This window comes from Cavia porcellus, unplaced genomic scaffold (genome assembly GCF_034190915.1).
Source record: "Cavia porcellus strain 051 isolate PalLab524CR breed Dunkin Hartley unplaced genomic scaffold, mCavPor4.1 scaffold_9, whole genome shotgun sequence".
NCBI classification, from domain to species: Eukaryota; Metazoa; Chordata; class Mammalia; order Rodentia; family Caviidae; genus Cavia; species Cavia porcellus.
In genome coordinates, this window is record NW_026947492.1 from 67,486,462 (window position 1) to 67,503,576 (window position 17,115).

Consider the following 17,115-nt stretch of genomic DNA (forward strand, 5'->3'; position numbering starts at 1 on the left):
GAGAATGATCCATGTACTGCTGAGAAGAATGTTCATTCTGTTGTTGTTGGGTGATATACTCTGTATATGTCTATTAAGTCCATTTGTTCACAGGTGAGGTTCAGTTCTTTTATTTCTTTGTTGATTTTCTGTCTGGTTGATCTCTCCATTGGTGTCAATGGTTTGTTAAGATCTCCTGTTAGAACTGTGTTACTGCTAATTTGGTTTTTCATTTCTGTTAGTACTTACTTTATGTAATGGGGTGCTCTGGAGTTTGGTGCATATATATTTAAGGTAGTTATCTCTTCCTCTTGAAGTTTTCCCCTAACAAGTATGTAGTGTCTTTCTTTATCCCTTCTGATCATTATTGGGTTCAAATTCAGATTATCTACAAACAGAATAGCTACCTCCACTTTTTTTTGGGGGGGGTGTTCCTGTTGCATGAAGTATTGTTTTCCATCCTTTTAGTTTCTGAGTATTCTTTTGGGTTAGATGGGTTTCTTGTAGACAGCGTATGGATAGATTCTGTTTCCTTATCCACTCTGCCTGTCTATTTATTTTAATTGGTGCACTGAGACCATTTACATTAATGGTTAGAACTGTTATATATTGGTTTGTTGTTGATGTGTTATCTTTTTGCTTTTGCATCTTTATCTTTCCTCCGTGTTTAATTGTCTGCTTAGTTTAGTGGTTTTTTCCTAAATGTATCTAGGCTGTCTTTTGGTATTCTTTGCAGGGTTGGCGTGGTGATCATGAAGTTCTTAAGCTGTTCTTTGTCATGGAAGTATCTTATTTCTCCATCAATTTTGAAGGACAGTTTTGCAGGGTACATCAGCCAAGGTTGGAAATCATTTTAATTTAGGATCTGGAAAACTTCACTGCATTCTCTTATAGACTTTATTATTTGTGCTAAGGAGTCTGCTGTGATTCTGATAGGTTTTCCTTAATAGGTGATTTATCTTTTCTCTCTGACAGCTTTTAATGTTCTATTCTTTTGTTTGATTTCTGGGATGTTCATTATTATATGTCTAAGTGTAGATTTATTTTGGTTATGGCTGTTTGGCGTTCTATATGCTTCATTGATCTTGATGTCAGTTTCTAATCTTGTGTTTGGAAAAATTTTCAGCTATTACTTCTCTAAATATCCTCTTGACATCTTTTATGTTGTCCCCTTCTTTTTCATTTATCCCTATCAACCTGATGTTGCTCCGCTTTTCATCATCTTGCGGGTGTTGAATTGTTATTTCCTGGTTTCTTGTTGTTTTTAAAAGATCTTTCCTTTCCTGTTTGCTAGCTGCAATCTTGTCTTCGAGGTCTGAGATTCTTTCTTAACATTCATTGAGACAGTTTTTATAACTTTCAATGGAGTTTTTTTATTTCCTCTATATCCTTTCACATCTGCTTTATGTATTCTGTTTGTTTCTTATATTGTTCATCCAGGGATTCTATCTTTTTGTTTAGGCCCTTGAATTTTTAACTGTGTCTTCTTTAGATATGTTCAGCATCTCCTTCATTTCTTTCATCAATTTTTTTCTTTTACCTCAGAGATTATTTCTAGTTTGAATTCCTTTAAGGTTTCCCAAAGTTGCTTCTTTATTTCAATTACTATTATTTCGGGTATTTCAGGTGTGTGGAATGTGTCTTCTATGCATGTGGTTCCTAGGCTTTCTTGGTTTGGGCTGGATGTTTGATGTTGCATTTTGGTCTTTTGTTTTGTTATTTTCCTGTATTTTCAAGCTTCAAGTGTTGTTCCACGTAAGGGAGAGAGTTCCCCTAGACCATGTCTAGGCCCAACTGGCTGGGCCCTCAGGGAACCACAGCCTGGCACCTCAGGCGAGGAAGAGTGTTCCCCCAGCCTGGGATGGTATTCCTTGCCTAGGCCCGACTGGCTGGGCCTGGCATGAAACCGCAAGCAGATCCCCAGGCAATCAAGAGAGTTCCCCCAGACCAGGGCAGGATTCCTGGGGCAGGGTTTCTTGTCTTGTCCCCACTTGCTGGTCCAGGCAGGAAACCAGGTGCTGGTTCCCAGGTGACAAAGAGAGTTCCCCTACACTGGTTCAGAATTCCATGCCTACCTGACTCACTAGTCCCAGCAGGAAACTGCAGGCAGATCCCTAGGCAATGAAGAGAAATGAAGACAGTTCCCCCGTGACTGGGGCAGGATTCCTGGGGCAGGATTCCTTGCCTAGGCCCCACTCACTGGTCCAAGCAGGAAAGCGTTTGCTGGTTCCCGACTTCTGGTTATCTTAAACAGGTGCCTAGAATTGTGAACTTTTTCTCTTTATTTCCTTTATGTCCTCAGAAGCTCCAGAAAATTAAGTTTGAGTGCCTGCTCAGCCAATGATTTGTCAGATGACTCTAAGAACATTAGCAAATTCTCTAAACTTCTCTTTCCATGTTTTCAAATTGAGATAATAACATTAAGTTTTTTACTATTCTATTTTAACATCAAAAACATATTTCTACTTTGGTTTGATGATTTCTTTTATTAAAATTTCTCCCAAACAGATAATCTTATCAAACTCTTCTTGATTAAGATGAAGACAATAGTAATCACTGGCCATAGCATAAGTTGAGAAGCAGCACTGTACACCAACTGAACTTCAACCAGACAGTAAGTTAGTAATACTGGCTATTAATGTCACTGGCATTGCAGTGAGAAAGAGCATGCATTTTTATAAGCTTTGTTGCTGTGTTTTTGATAGGGTGATGATTGTGTATGTGTCATGCTGTGTTGAATCCAGGGTCTCCCTCATGCAAGGCAAGTGCTATAACAGTGAACCACCTCCTTTGCCTCAGTTTATTTACAATGTTAGCCAAAGTGAGAATTTTTATTCATGGGCTTAGTAAGTCTTTGACTTTTACATTAAATGTCGTGATTTGACCCTAAGCTTTCAGTATAACAGCTATGTAGAGCCTGGACTTTGATAAAAATTTGTTCTTATTTCAAATTTCATTTTGTGTATTTGTCTCACTGATCTTAGAAAGGTTAATGATTTTGTCTTCAGCTTCCTCACTTACAACATGACATTATAGTAAAACATCATGCGTAGGGTTTTATTATAGGAGATAAAATATGTGTCTAGTTAATAATAGTCAACTAAATAACACTTAAACTTTCATGTAAGAAAAAATGCTGAGCATATTCTGAGCATTGGCCTTACAGAGATAAACAAATCAAAGCCCCTGCTCTCTGTGGGTTCAGTGTCCACTGAGTTTGTCACTAGGGAGGAGGGAGTCAGTCTGGACATCAGGAAGCCGTAATAGCTGTATTGCCTTCGCCCACTAACCAAACTTCCGAGCCTTATTTCTTCAACTACAGAAGGGGCCCAGCTAGCATCATTGCTTTTTGTTTCATGGATTCTCATGGACTCAGTCTTAAGATTGAGGCTGTAGTCATACCAATAGTACTTCAGTCTCTTCTGCCACATAGATAGCATAACAGTTGGATACCGAGGCTTCTGAGGAACACCAGGTATTGCCTGATTAGAGAACTAGGGCTCTGATTTTTACTCATGCAGTTAGGAAACAGCTTCACAGAGAGTCACTACACAACCTCTATTTCTCTCTGGAGTCAGAGTGAGAAGAGCAGAGTTATGAATCATCTGGAGAAGTCCAGGCTTCCGTGTCAGAATAGCAGGGAAAGACCTATATCGTGGTTTAAAGGTTGTATATAGATGATGAAGTTAACAAAACAGAAAATGAAAGTAATGAAAACATATCAGAGATAAAAAAGAGAAAGGAAGATGAGGTGACAGAAAAACTGAAACAATAAAGAGGGCAAGTAGAAAAGAGGAGTGGAAAGAGTGTTTGATGAAGATCTTTTCATAGACTGTAGGCAAAGTTATTACAACCAACTTGAGTAATGAAGAAGTTTCATTTTCTTACCCAGAAGGAGCAGATGGAGCAATTCCTGGAACTCAAGAAGAAAAATTGCTGCTGAGGCCTGCAGTGGTGGAATGCCTGCTGACACACAGTGTCAAGGCAGAGAACCTGTATTTCCTTCCTCCTGTGATCCTCTTCTAGGTGCTGCCCATGAAAACTAATCAAAATCCAAGCCTGGGCATGGTGGCAGACTCCTGAATTCTCACTTACTCAGGAGGCTGAGGCAAGAGAATACGCTGAGTTCTAGATCTGAAGATTAACTTGGACTGAAGAAATATGAGAGTATAGAGCATAAGGGAGCTGGTTTGATGCAGAAGTCAGAGTGGAGGAAAAAATATATATCTGATGTAAAATACCCAGTTCAAAAATTTAGCTTTTACAAGTTTCACAATCTTAGAAAATCACTTTAAAATTCCATGTATAGTTTGTTGTTGAATTTCTGAGACTACTCCAAAAAAGTGTTGAAAGCAAGGCAGGGCAAGAGTTAACTAGCCTCTTGAAGGAGCAATACAGTACAGGTCTACTTGATTGTAACTTTTTTTTCATTTCAGTTGCTAGGTGCAATTAATAGTGTTTTCACATTTCATCTCAAGATTTTAGAGGGAATCCAGCTTGCCTCTGCCTCTGCTTACAATGACACCTGTACCCCTGGCTAACAGCAGCAGCGTGCTCTTTACCTTCCTGTTGAGTGGCATCCCTGGGCTCCAGCACATGCACATCTGGATCTCCATCCTCTTGTGCTTTATGTACCTAGTTTCCACCTGGGAAACTGCACCATTCTCCTCATCATTAAAACAGATTCTTCCCTGCATGAGCCTATACACCTCTTCCTGTCCATGCTAGTTATGAGTGACCTGGGTCTATTCCTCTGTACCCTCCCAAAAGTGCTGAGCATTTTTTGGGTTGGAGCATGAGGTATTGACCAAGATGCCTGCTTCACCCAGCTCTTTTCTTCATTCACTGTTTGTCTTTCCTGGAGTCCTCCATGCTACTGTGCATGGCCTTTGATTGTTTTGTGGCCATTTGTCGCCTCTTGCACTATGCTTCCATTCTTACCAATACAGTCATTGGCAGAGTTGGCCTAGCTTCTCTGGGCCAAAGTGTAGTGCTTATTTTTCCACTGCCTTTTATGCTCAAAAGATTTCCCTACTGTGGCTCCCGAGTGTTATCATACTCCTACTGTCTCCAGCAAGAAATGATGAAATTGGCCTGTGCAGACATCAAAGCCAACAGCATCTATGGCATGTTCATCATTGTTTCCACAGTGGGTGTAGACTCCCTGCTCATCCTTGTCTCCTATGCCCTGATTCTGCACACTGTGCTATCCATTACCTCCAGATCCAAGGGACGCAAAGCTCTTAACACTTGTGTTTCCCACATCCGTGCTGTGCTGCTCTTCTACACTCCCATGATTGGCTTGTCAGTCATTCTTCGCTTTGGGAAGCAGGCACCTCATCTAGTTCAGGTGGTCATGGGTATCGTATGCCTTCTAGATCCTCCTGTGAATAACCTTATTGTCTACAGTGTGAAGACTAAGCAGATCCGAGATTGGGTAGTCCATGCCTTTTTTTTTTTTTTTTAAAGAGATCAAGTCTTGGAGATATGACCTCTTATTTGTACTCTTAGTTACTTCTCTTTATGATATCCTGCATGTGTAAAATAGAGGTGACTTTTTTTTTACTTAGTAAACACACAATTCAAAATCTTGTCACTCTACATCAAGAAATGGTATGTGTTTTTCTCTCCCTTAACTAAAGCTTTGTAATTGCCTAGATAAACTGAAGGTTGTAGAAAGAACCTTGTATTTTGAAACAGGTTTACATAGGCTGATAAATTTTTTCCTGTCTCTTTAGTTCACTTTCTCTTCTCCTCTCCTTTCTCCAGGATAATCCATCTGTGTTTCTGTCTCACTCACTGATGATTTTGGAACCTGTTACCCTATTGTTCCCCAAGTCTAGACAGCATTGTGAAACCACATTCAGGTGCTCCAGCCAATGAGCACAGCTAAGATCTGAGCATTACTGACTCATTAAGAACCACCAGCAAGAGGACAAACTTTAACATTATTATATCTCCTATCTTTACAGCCTTTTTAGTGGTCACTCAGTAAAGTAATCATTTCTATTTTGAACCACCCAAATACAGATTTTATTTACAGACTGAAATGTGACTACAGAAGAAAGTCCAAGGAATTAAAGTTATGTTTCTGACTTTGAAGAAGGAGGAAGGGGTCCATCAGCCAAGAAATGTAGTGACTTCTGTAAGCTCAGAAGACAAGGAAATGGATTCAGTTTTTTGCCTCCAAAAAGAAACATGGTCATCCCAGCCCATGCTGTGATTATGTTCCAATGCTACCCATGTCAGAATTTTAATCTATAAAACTAGAAAATAGTAAATCTGTGTTGTTTTAAGCTACTAAATTTAATATAACTTTTAATTCATCAATAAAAAACTAATCCAATACTATTGACAAAAAACACACCATTAGCAAAAGTTTTGGTGTAAGCAACAGCAAGGTGGATTTATGTTGTTTAATTAAAATGCTAGGCAGTGAATATTGACAGAAGCAGGGGGCAAGGCAAGTGTTAAACAATGAAAAGGTTTTTTTCATGTCCAGAGACTAACAGTTATAATTTGCTATCAAATAGAGCTGTTGAGGGATTTTTAATGTGTGTGGAATTTGCAATTTAGAAAACTGAAAAATTTTTGTCCCAATGTACAGAATGATTGAGAATTATTGAGATGTTCTAAATATAAACAATGTACAGCAATACAAATCAATGGGAGAAAATTGCACTAGAGACATTTCTTAATAAGTTTGCATCTTCACTGTTTCATGGCCAAAGCTTATTTAAAACACATTTATTTCCACATCTCCAGTCAAGCATGTGCCAACACACCCAGATATGTTGTGCACAGGAAGCTGATATTCTTAAATGGACAGAAACAGTATATATTATGAACATGAGCTAAGATTATTACTATTAGTGAAAATGAAAATCTAGAAAGAAGGCTTAGAGGAGGAGGGAAAGAAAGGTGAATCAGGAAGTGGGTTAAAAGAAAAGAACAACTAACTGTGTTATGTACAACTACCTCTTCCCCAAGGTGAATGTAAACTTCATGTACTATGAAAGTGTACTAATAAAGAAAAATTTAATTTCAAAATGCATATTAGAAGAGCTGTACTTGTTTTTGATTCAGGTTTTGTTTTTATTTTAAAACAAAAATTATTAAAAATTATGATTCAGAATTACAAAACAAAATAATAATTTGACAATGGTTGGTGTATTGCATATTGCTATCTTCAAAATAGTTGCTTAAATGACAAGAAATAGGCATAAAATCAAATAATGAAAGCACAAACTATTGCTGTTGATGAACTAACAGAGACTGGTAGTATAATTATCTATCTTGTGTGTGTGTGTGTGTATAATCTTCTCCTGTCTTTTTTTCTCCTTTCCTTCATTCTCAGCCCAATTGCTTTTTTTTTCCTTTTGAGCAGTTTCTTTCTCTTTCAATTTCACAATATCTATTGTACATTTTATATCTTATTTACACTTTCACTTTTTTACACTAGGGAAACAATACAATGTTTATACAAAGGAGCTTTAAAGACATAGGAAATACTATACAATAGAAAATATGAAATTGTAATCAGGGTTTAAAATCATTTCTTATCAGTCTACTGCAACTTGTGAATTGCTTATAAGTTACATGTTTATTTGATAACAGCAAAAGTAACAATGAAAGCTGAGTGTTTTTGTTGTCTCTCCACCCATTTCCACGGTCAGAGCTTCACAGCAGGTTTATTGCATTTTCTCCTAGAGACGGCTCCCTCTGGCTCCCACATTCAGTCTGTCTTGCTTCTGGTTCCATACATTGCCCTTAAAATCTGATTTATCATATTAGGTGTCTATTTACAGACTCAAATGGATTTCTAATACTTCTTAAATTTGAATTTTTCAAATCTTTTTAATATTCCAATATCTACTCATTCAATATTTGCCAAATTATATACTCTATCCCTACCAGAACAGCATCTTACATAGCTGTTGTGTGATCTGCTAATTTCCCCTCCCTTAATAATATAGAGATTAAACATTTCAGAGAGAAGCTTAGTAAATGCTGATAGAATAAAACTACCTATATTAGCATACTTTATCCACTGCTCAAATGCTGACTCTGATATAAATGTTCCATCATATGTGAGATTTATTTCATCTCTTAATAACACCAATTAAACCTCTATAAATTATATCATTTCCTGTTTAAACATTGTTTCCAATTCTATTATAAATTATCTGCTACTGCAGAATTACACTCTGCTCTTCCTGCTCCAGTCATCCACTAGATATTGAGAACCATGGCACTGAACACGTGACAGACACCCTAAGGTACTGATTGGTTGGTAATATTATATTTATACAGTGTATTAAAGGTTTTATTTCACACATATGGTAAGCAACTTCCTCAAGACTTTCTCACAGATTTGTCTAGTTTTTACACAGCACACGATGGGTTCATCAAAGGTGGAACTAATAAAAACATATCTGCTATGAGGACTATGACAAAGGGGCTTTTTGTGCTTAGCAAAGCAATGAATGGCAGCCAGGGTGATTTCAGGTACATAGAAGATGAGCACAGCACAGACATGGGAGACTCAGGTGTTTAGGGCCTTCAGCCTATCTTTCAGGGATACAATGCTGAGTACTGTCTTTAAGATCAGCATATAAGACTCGAAAATCAATGCCATGTCCAGCATAGTACAGGGAGTGACAAAGAAGCCATACATAAAATTGGTATTGTTGTCAGAGTAGGCCAGTTTCATGATATCCTGATGAAGACAATATGAGTGAGAAAGGAAATTCTTTCAACAATATATCAATCTGCTTAGTGTTAAAGGAAATGAAGTACTTAAATGATGCTCTAATGGCTAAGATTAGTCCCATTTTAGCAACTCTCTTGCTAGTGAGGATAGAACTGTGTCTCAGAGGATTGTTCATGGCAAGAAAGTGATCCAAAGACATAATTAGGAGCACAGAGGATTCCATGACAGTAAATCCATGGATGAAGAATTCTTGAGCAAAACAGGTATTGGGTGAAATTCTGGCTGCATTGAACAAGAAGATCCTCAGCATGGTAGGAAGAGAGGAGAGGGACAATCTCATATCAGATACAGCCAACATGGCAAGGAAATAATACACGGGCTCATGAAGTGAGGGCTCTGTCCTTATGATAAAGAGGATGATGCAACGAGGTGCATCGTGATAGCAACGAGGTACGTGAGGCAGATGGGGATAGAAATCCACAGGTGGTCATAGTCCAGTCCTGAGATTCCAATCAGAAGGAATAGCTTGACATCTTAGTTGTTAGGAACCAGCATGAGATAGGGAATATGGACTCATTAGCTAGATCTGAAATCACATCAACAAGCAGTAGTTATAATCATGGGTAAAATTCAGTTTCATGATAGGAATTCTTTCATATGTCATGTGCATGAGATTATTTGGCATGTCAATTAACTGCAGTCTTCCAAACATAGCATATGTATTTTAAGTATTATTTTATATATTATATATTGTTAAACAAAATCATATTTTCTAACAACAAATTTCCTTCCCAAAACTTATCCTAACTTAGTGGTTTTTCACATTTTTTGGTCACATATAGAAAAAACATTAAAGTAAATCTGTTTTCATGGAACCTATAGAGATATCTAGAAGTTTTTTGCAAACAATATTATTTGTCACAAAATTCCTGAATTTCATGGATGAAAATTTCAAACAATAGTCTTAAATGATTATCACTGAAAATACTTGATAAACATTGGTCCACAAAAATAAATTCATGGACCAATTTCTCTTAAATCTTAAAAGAGATAAGTTGTTATTATACACACATCTCAGAAGAAAAACATACATGCATTCTATCAAGGACTGTATAAAAAATAACTATGTTTTGTGTGCATGCTTGCCACTTCTTTTTGAGTTTCAAGTTATTTAACCTATATCAACATCATTTTTGATTTGCAAAATTAATATAATTTCAGTAGATTTTGATGTTTATGGATATTTTTAGTGTCAAACAGATGTAAATATATCAAGTTACAAACCAATATATATAAATATTAATATTGATTATACAAAATTTCTATTAGAATGTATGAGAGCACTAAACCAGTGAATACACTCTTCTAAGGTAGATATCCTTATTTTTTCATGTATCTACTCTTGCATTATATGTGATATTTCCTAGGTTAGGCACTTAGTTTTTCAAGGTACAATTTAAAGCTCTATTGTAGTATGATATGCATGTTCATTTCATCCATCTATATTGGATTACTATTTTATTTCTTATCACTGTGACCACAATGTTTTAAAATTCTAAATTTAAAAAATTTAAGCTACTCAATTTTCTTTTGAAACGCAAACATTAAAAATCACCTACATAGTAAATTAAACAAGATTTTACATGTAGAATTTATATTTTTAAAAGCACACTTTTTGTATTTCCAGAGACAGGACATGCGTCCTTGGAACTTCTAGCTATGATTTCAGGTTTCAACACATCCAATGTTGAATAAACAGCATAAATTACCAGAAATACAAAATACAAACCAACACAAATTTTTTTCCATATTGAGTACAACTTCTGCATAAATAAAGAAATAAATTTATTTCTCATAAATAAAGAAATAAGTATGGTAAAATTAATAATGTCAATTTTTTTCTAAATCCTTTTTTTTTCAAGGACAAAATAAAATAATAATGAAGTAGAAGGAAAAAAAAAAAAACAACTACAACAAAATTTCAAAACACATGAGTCCGGGGCAACAATGGAACATTCACTGCACATTGTCATCCCAAACTCATTAATCCATAGTCAAGACATCTGCATTCAATTGTCCACATAATACCAGCACAAATCTCTTTAGTGAGCTCAAGGAAATCAGTAGTGTAACTATCTTAACGCTTTTTATATGTTATTCCTGCACATATATACTCATTTTTGCTTTCAGATTCTCACATTAAACAATACAGTGTTGATACATGTGTGTCTCATTTATTTTATTGAGTACGTTCTGAAGTTGTATCCATTTACCTATAAAAGCCATTTTTTTAAAAATAGAAAAAAATGTAAAATATAAAGGAAAATCCATGGAAGACTAGAGCTACTAGGACTTGTTAACTTCAATGTATAAGTTTTAAATTTCAAATTGCAGCAGAAAAAAATTATGTTTTCCATAGCAAATATGGAACATGTTTGAAATTAATTTCTTCCCTCCCAACTGAGATTTTTGAATATGAGTTAATATTATATTTTGTAAATCTCTGGACGATAAGTATGACAAACATTGTAATTGACAAGCATCCTTGAATTGATACATTTTACTTTTCCTAAGTAATACTTACTGAAAAAAAATTTGATAGCCTATAAACGGAGCTCCATCTGTTAAACTAAAAAAAAAATCATTGGCATTTTGATCATCTTAATCATTTCCCACCACATAATTTCAAACTCAGGGCAAGTATATTTTGAAGATGACAGCTGATCTTTCTATTTAATTTGCAGACCATGCCATCTACCCATGCACGCACCCAACCACCCCCACACAAACACCCCAAAGTCACTTCCTCTTCTACATTATATTCATCTATTAAGATATAGGTAGCATAACAAAACTTCATTTTTCCTAATAAATTGATAGCTCCCTGCACTTACCTGAACCAGATGCCCTACTCCTTGAATGAAAACACCTCCACTTCATCTAAATACTATTTAATTCTATTTTCCTTAGATGGCAGACCTTTGAGAATTAAAAAGAAAAAGTCTTGTGGGAACTTCCAGTAAGTTTATCCAGAAGAGATCTGGCCTAGGACATTAAATCTTTGGTACCCTGATTCCACCAAGGATAACCAGTCTTGAGGAATTGATACCTCATGAGAGAACTCCAGGGACTCCTCAAGGAATCTGTGGTCTACAGATTTAAGTCTTGGCCAGCAGCTATATCACAATATACCTGAGAAGGTTCTAACCTAAACACAGTTCTGTTTCCCTATTTGGTTAAATTGTAAGTGAAATGGGTCATAATACTATTTTTCTTTATTGTGGCTTTAACTCCAAAAGTGTACCTGAAATGTGAATGTTATAAAAGCTGAGACTAATATAGGTCTGTAAATAAGGATGATTATAACAGAAGCTTCAAACTTTTGGTGTAGGAATAGCTTAGATGTAAAAAGAAACAAAATTTAAAAGCAAGCAAACATTGATGAGTAAAAGGAGATTATCTTGGAGTTGTTTGCTGATAATAGGAACATTTAACTTACAGACTCAGCTCTGAAAATTTAAAAGGAACTAAATCTTTTAGCCATTCTTTGGCACTGACACTGTTCACCTATTATCATCTCAGAAACCATCCATTCTTAATTCACAGTTAGAAAAAAATAAAGTTAGACTCAGGTCTTTGCACATGATAGGGATTAGGAAACAGCAACCCATCTGGTAGAAGAATAAACCACATCTCCCTAAGCAAGGAAGAGAAAAGCAGACATCTTATGTCCAGAGCTGAGCTGAAGAATAACAGTCTCAGTCACAATACAAGAATGAGCAGAAAAGCTTCAGTCTTGGAAGAAAAGGCAGTTAAATGATGCAATGGTTTAAAGGTACAGGATGAAGAACTTTAGAATAAGGAAAAGAGAAAAACCCAGTTGCATAAAATGAGTTGTACATATTTGGAAAGCATGTAACAGAAGACAGGGTATAAGGTATTACTTGGCATTAAGCAAGGCAGTGGGACAGACCCAGATTTTAATTCCAGTTTCTCATCTACTAGTTATTTATCTTTTTCTTAATTTAAAAACAGAGTTAACCATAGTAGCTTCCTCATAAGGATGGTCTAAACATTAAGTCAAAATATTAATATAGATATTAGATATAGATATAGATGATATAGATATTAATACAAGGTATCATCTAAGAGAGAACATTTCTAAATTTTAACTCTTTTTTATTTTAAAAGATTAAGATAAAAGAGGATATAACAAAACAGATCAGAACAGAACAATTTAAGCAACATAGTGTTTCACCACAAGACAACCCCACATAACAGTAGCTATCATACACTATAGTATCAAACATAACAGGATAGTATAAAACCATTCAAGAGAATGAAAGTAATATAGGGTATTCAGACCCAACTAACATAAAATGGACAATGGTTACTATATTAACTCCTTGTCCATAAAAATTTTGTTTATACTATCACATATAATAAAATCCAATAAGACACAACATGATAAAACCGATGGAGGCAGAAGAACAATTGTTGGAAGTCAAATTTGTTTTTCTCTCAAGAAAGTCAATTTTAAAAAAAAAATACTTGAATACTGTAGCTGTGTAAGGGATTAGACTTAAAATAAATGCCATTTGATTATAACTATGGCTAATAGGAAGTTTATTGTGGCTCAGATTGATGTAGGTTGATATAGCCAACTTATCGGTCATCTTCACAGTAATTCTCCTATTTTATAATCTGCTTTTTAGCAATAAGTCGAGTCCTCAGATAAATCTATATTTTTAAGAATTCTTCATGAAATGTTTTGGTTCCCATTTTTAAAATATATCTCACCTGTTTTTCTACCGTCACCTTCTAGATCCAAACCATATCTTTCTCACATACGATTTGACTAAGCAGATGTTAATAATATATCTTTGCTTTTACCGGTTCAAGTTTGGCTTTATCTATTGGATTTGTTACTGTCAATCTCTACTGCCTTTTATCCTACAGATTTTGTGCAATTTTATCAAAAATGTGGTTGAAAATGACTATTTATGTATGTATTTATTTCAAATAATATCTATAAAGTCTGAGTACAGTACTGGGATAGTATTTTTACATGTATATCATTTGTTAGATTCAAATTCAAGTGCTTCAATATCTTATAAATAATACTCTTCTAACTAATGCTAACCCTAAGGAAAACACTGATCACCCCTTCAAATACACAAAATAATTCTAAAGATAAACTAACTTAAATGAAAATTCAGTTTCATATGATTGTGTTAATAATGTGTGAATGGATACCATTTGCCAGGTATTGTCCTTTGTGATAAAAATATCATGAACCTTATGATACAGGCTCTTTTTAATGAGTTCATTGTCTACAGTGGAAGTAGACACATAAGCACAAGATCACAGAAGTTCTTTAACATAATTAAAGTGAAATATATTACCGTAACAGTACATAGACCCTGCTTATAGTGATCATATGGGAAGACTTCTAGGAACAAGCTGCTGCCAAGTATCCTTGCGTAGAATTGTTAAAGACCAATAACTGTCCTAAAGGGCCGCTGAACTCTAGAAGTGACAGAATGGCTAAATTTCAGATCATGATATTACTACTGCAGACATGAGATCATCTAGAGCAGAGAATTTATCCTTAAATGAATCATAAAGACTCATCAAATAAAAAGTTTGTGGCCTGGTTCTCATTCATCAAATCCTCTGCCAAAGTCCAATCTGATAGAAACTCTGATATTCTTTTGCCAAGCAAGAGAAATTGAATTTTTTAAGCACACTTACACACACATACATATTATATGTATATGTATATGTATATGTATATGTATATGTATATATATACATATATATATATATATATACACACAATATAATATATTTTTTATATACTGGGAGCAAACTCAGGACCTCTTCCTTGAAAGGCAGTCTCTGTACCACTGAGGTATATCCTCATCACTAGAATAGCATATATATAAACTTGATGCACATCTTTGCTAGGCTGTACTTCAGTTTTGACCAGGCTGTTACGTTTATCATAAAATATATATTTAACAATCAAACTATGTATGAGTCTATAAGATACCATCAAGCAAGATGCCATCTATAATTCATATTCAAATCTTCTACATTTTTAAATCAAAGACGATTATGTAACACTTAGAAAATTTTAATTTTTCAAATATACTCGGAAAAATTCTAAGACCTACCCTCCATGTAAAAAGTAGTTACCTAATCTATTTGGAACAAATGAAGTCCTTACTTGTGTTCTGAGGCAGCAGCCAGCCACTGTGGTGGTTGGACGTCCTGTGTTGGTGACACTTTCCAATCATGATCACTTCCTCTTCACATGAAGTATATGAGGAAGAGGAAGTGACAGTCAACTTTCATTGTTTCATTGACTCATAGTGATTTCATTTAATGTTAAACACCTGATTTCACTTTTATGACCAAAATAAAAATAGCACTTCTTTTCTGAAAGTCAGTCATATGTGCTCAGTAGCAGATATCAGCAACTTCCAACACAGTTGCTTGGGATACTTTACAGTTCTGCAACATGCTCTAGGAAAACATTTTCTACAGTAGTTGCAAGATTTACTCCTAATCTAGGTTGGGTAATAATTTTGCTTATTACTGTAGGAACCTTAAATTCTGCTACAAACCTTAAGACCACCATGAGCAATATACTTTCAGGAACACTGAGTACGTTATGTGGCAACTGCACATCAGACATCAACATAATCTTAAAGGAAACTTTCAACATGGTGGATCAGGTCTCAAGAGACTTAGCACCCTAACCTGACATTGTTGCCTACTTTCTTGGCAAATGAAGAAGCACTCTGTTGCTTATTTCCTGAACAAATGCAAAAGCATTCTTTTATTTCATGGCATTGACATTGTTCAAAATTGTACTTTACTTATCTGGAAAAAAAAAAAAACATGCTAAAAGCAGGATAAACACATTCACAAAATGTCATAAATCCTTTGGAACTGATCCATCATGCACATTCTCAATTCTTCTGAAATCGAGATTACCACCTTCTTCCTGATTGGAATCTCACGTCTGGAACATGTGCACAGATGGTTCTCCCTTCCCATCTGCCTCATGTACCTGGTGGCCATCCTGGGAAACTGCACCATCCTCTTTGTGACTGGGACCGAACTCTCACTCCATGCACCAATGTACTATTTCCTTTCTGTGTTGGCTGTTTCTGATGTAGGTCTGTCCCTTTCTTCCCTCCCTACTATGCTGTGGATTTTTGTGTTCAATGCTACAGGAATCTCCCCAAATGCCTGTATTGCATTAAGTTTGGAATAACATTTTGGGTACTTGTCAAAATAATGACAGTGTACTGGAGAACATGGGATATAAATAAATAAAAACATACATAATCAATATAATCATAAAATTTATTAAACAGATGTAGAATTGTATAATTTGTTCAATAAATTAATGAGCAAAGCAGGAATAAATAAAATATGCACTTCAATGCACCATATATGTGAAAATTTAACATGTGATTAAGAAATATATCAGAACATTAGACAAAACAAATCCAGTAGTCAAATAATAATGTTATAAAGAATAACATTTAAAATATTGGTTTAATATTTTGTCACACAAATAACTGAATTAAAATAATAATTGAGTACAAAGATAGCTCTCAATTTTACTTAATTGCAACACATAAGTAGTCTTTGGATGGGAACATTTTTGCCAAGGAAGTAGCAATAGAAAAGCAAGGTAAAATGCAGTTAACTATATAAATAATATTTACATAGTTGTAACTTGAAAATTAATAAGATACATTCAGCATTTACAAGACACCAAACATTGAGTTGTTTAATTCTCTTAACATTAACTTTCTCAAGAGCACAGGAAATAGATTTAATTTTGTACTCTAATTCTGTATGTTAGAATAGTAAAGTTTTCAAAAGCATTTAACAAGTTCCCAAATATATAGAGTTGCAAAGTTTTCAGAGATTGAATCTAACCCCAGACCATATGATGTTTAGTCCTACAATTCAGGCAATATTAGACTCAAAATTATTTTCCTTTCTTCCTAATTTAATGATTTATATTTACGGGAATTTAAGAATATAATCAGTGGTGTTATCAAATATATACTTATACAAATATATATCAAGTTACTGAAATGTTAAATAGTAGTAAATAGAACTATAAAGTACGATGAAATATTATTCAATACATTTATTTCACCCATACAATTCAACATTAACAGTTAAGAAGTATTTACTAGGTAATATACTCTATAAGCATTAAGCAGAGTTCAAAAGATAGGTCTTATTTCAAGCATCTGATAGAGGTGGAGAGAACAAATAAATTACTATATACACTGAGTAAAGTGTGGTAAATTCAAGCACATATAAAAAGAGGATACATTATGCATTTTGAAGGAGAATTAAAAGTTTCCTTCAGGAAGTGAAGTCTA

At 34.9% G+C, this 17,115-nt stretch overlaps 1 protein-coding gene and 2 pseudogenes across 1 annotated transcript; 1 reads left to right on the forward strand and 2 right to left on the reverse strand.

Annotated features, from left to right (window-relative positions):
• The first annotated feature begins 4,497 nt into the window (after positions 1-4,497).
• On the forward strand, positions 4,498-5,446 carry LOC100730434 (olfactory receptor 51G2-like; annotated as a pseudogene).
• A 2,859-nt stretch (positions 5,447-8,305) lies between these two features.
• LOC106026615 (olfactory receptor 51A7-like) lies at positions 8,306-9,247 on the reverse strand (annotated as a pseudogene).
• A 5,956-nt stretch (positions 9,248-15,203) lies between these two features.
• LOC111755530 (ubiquitin-fold modifier 1-like) lies at positions 15,204-15,425 on the reverse strand. The gene has a single exon (XM_063255674.1). The coding sequence runs from the start codon at positions 15,423-15,425 to the stop codon at positions 15,204-15,206; it is 222 nt and encodes a 73-aa protein (XP_063111744.1).
• Positions 15,426-17,115: the final 1,690 nt, after the last annotated feature.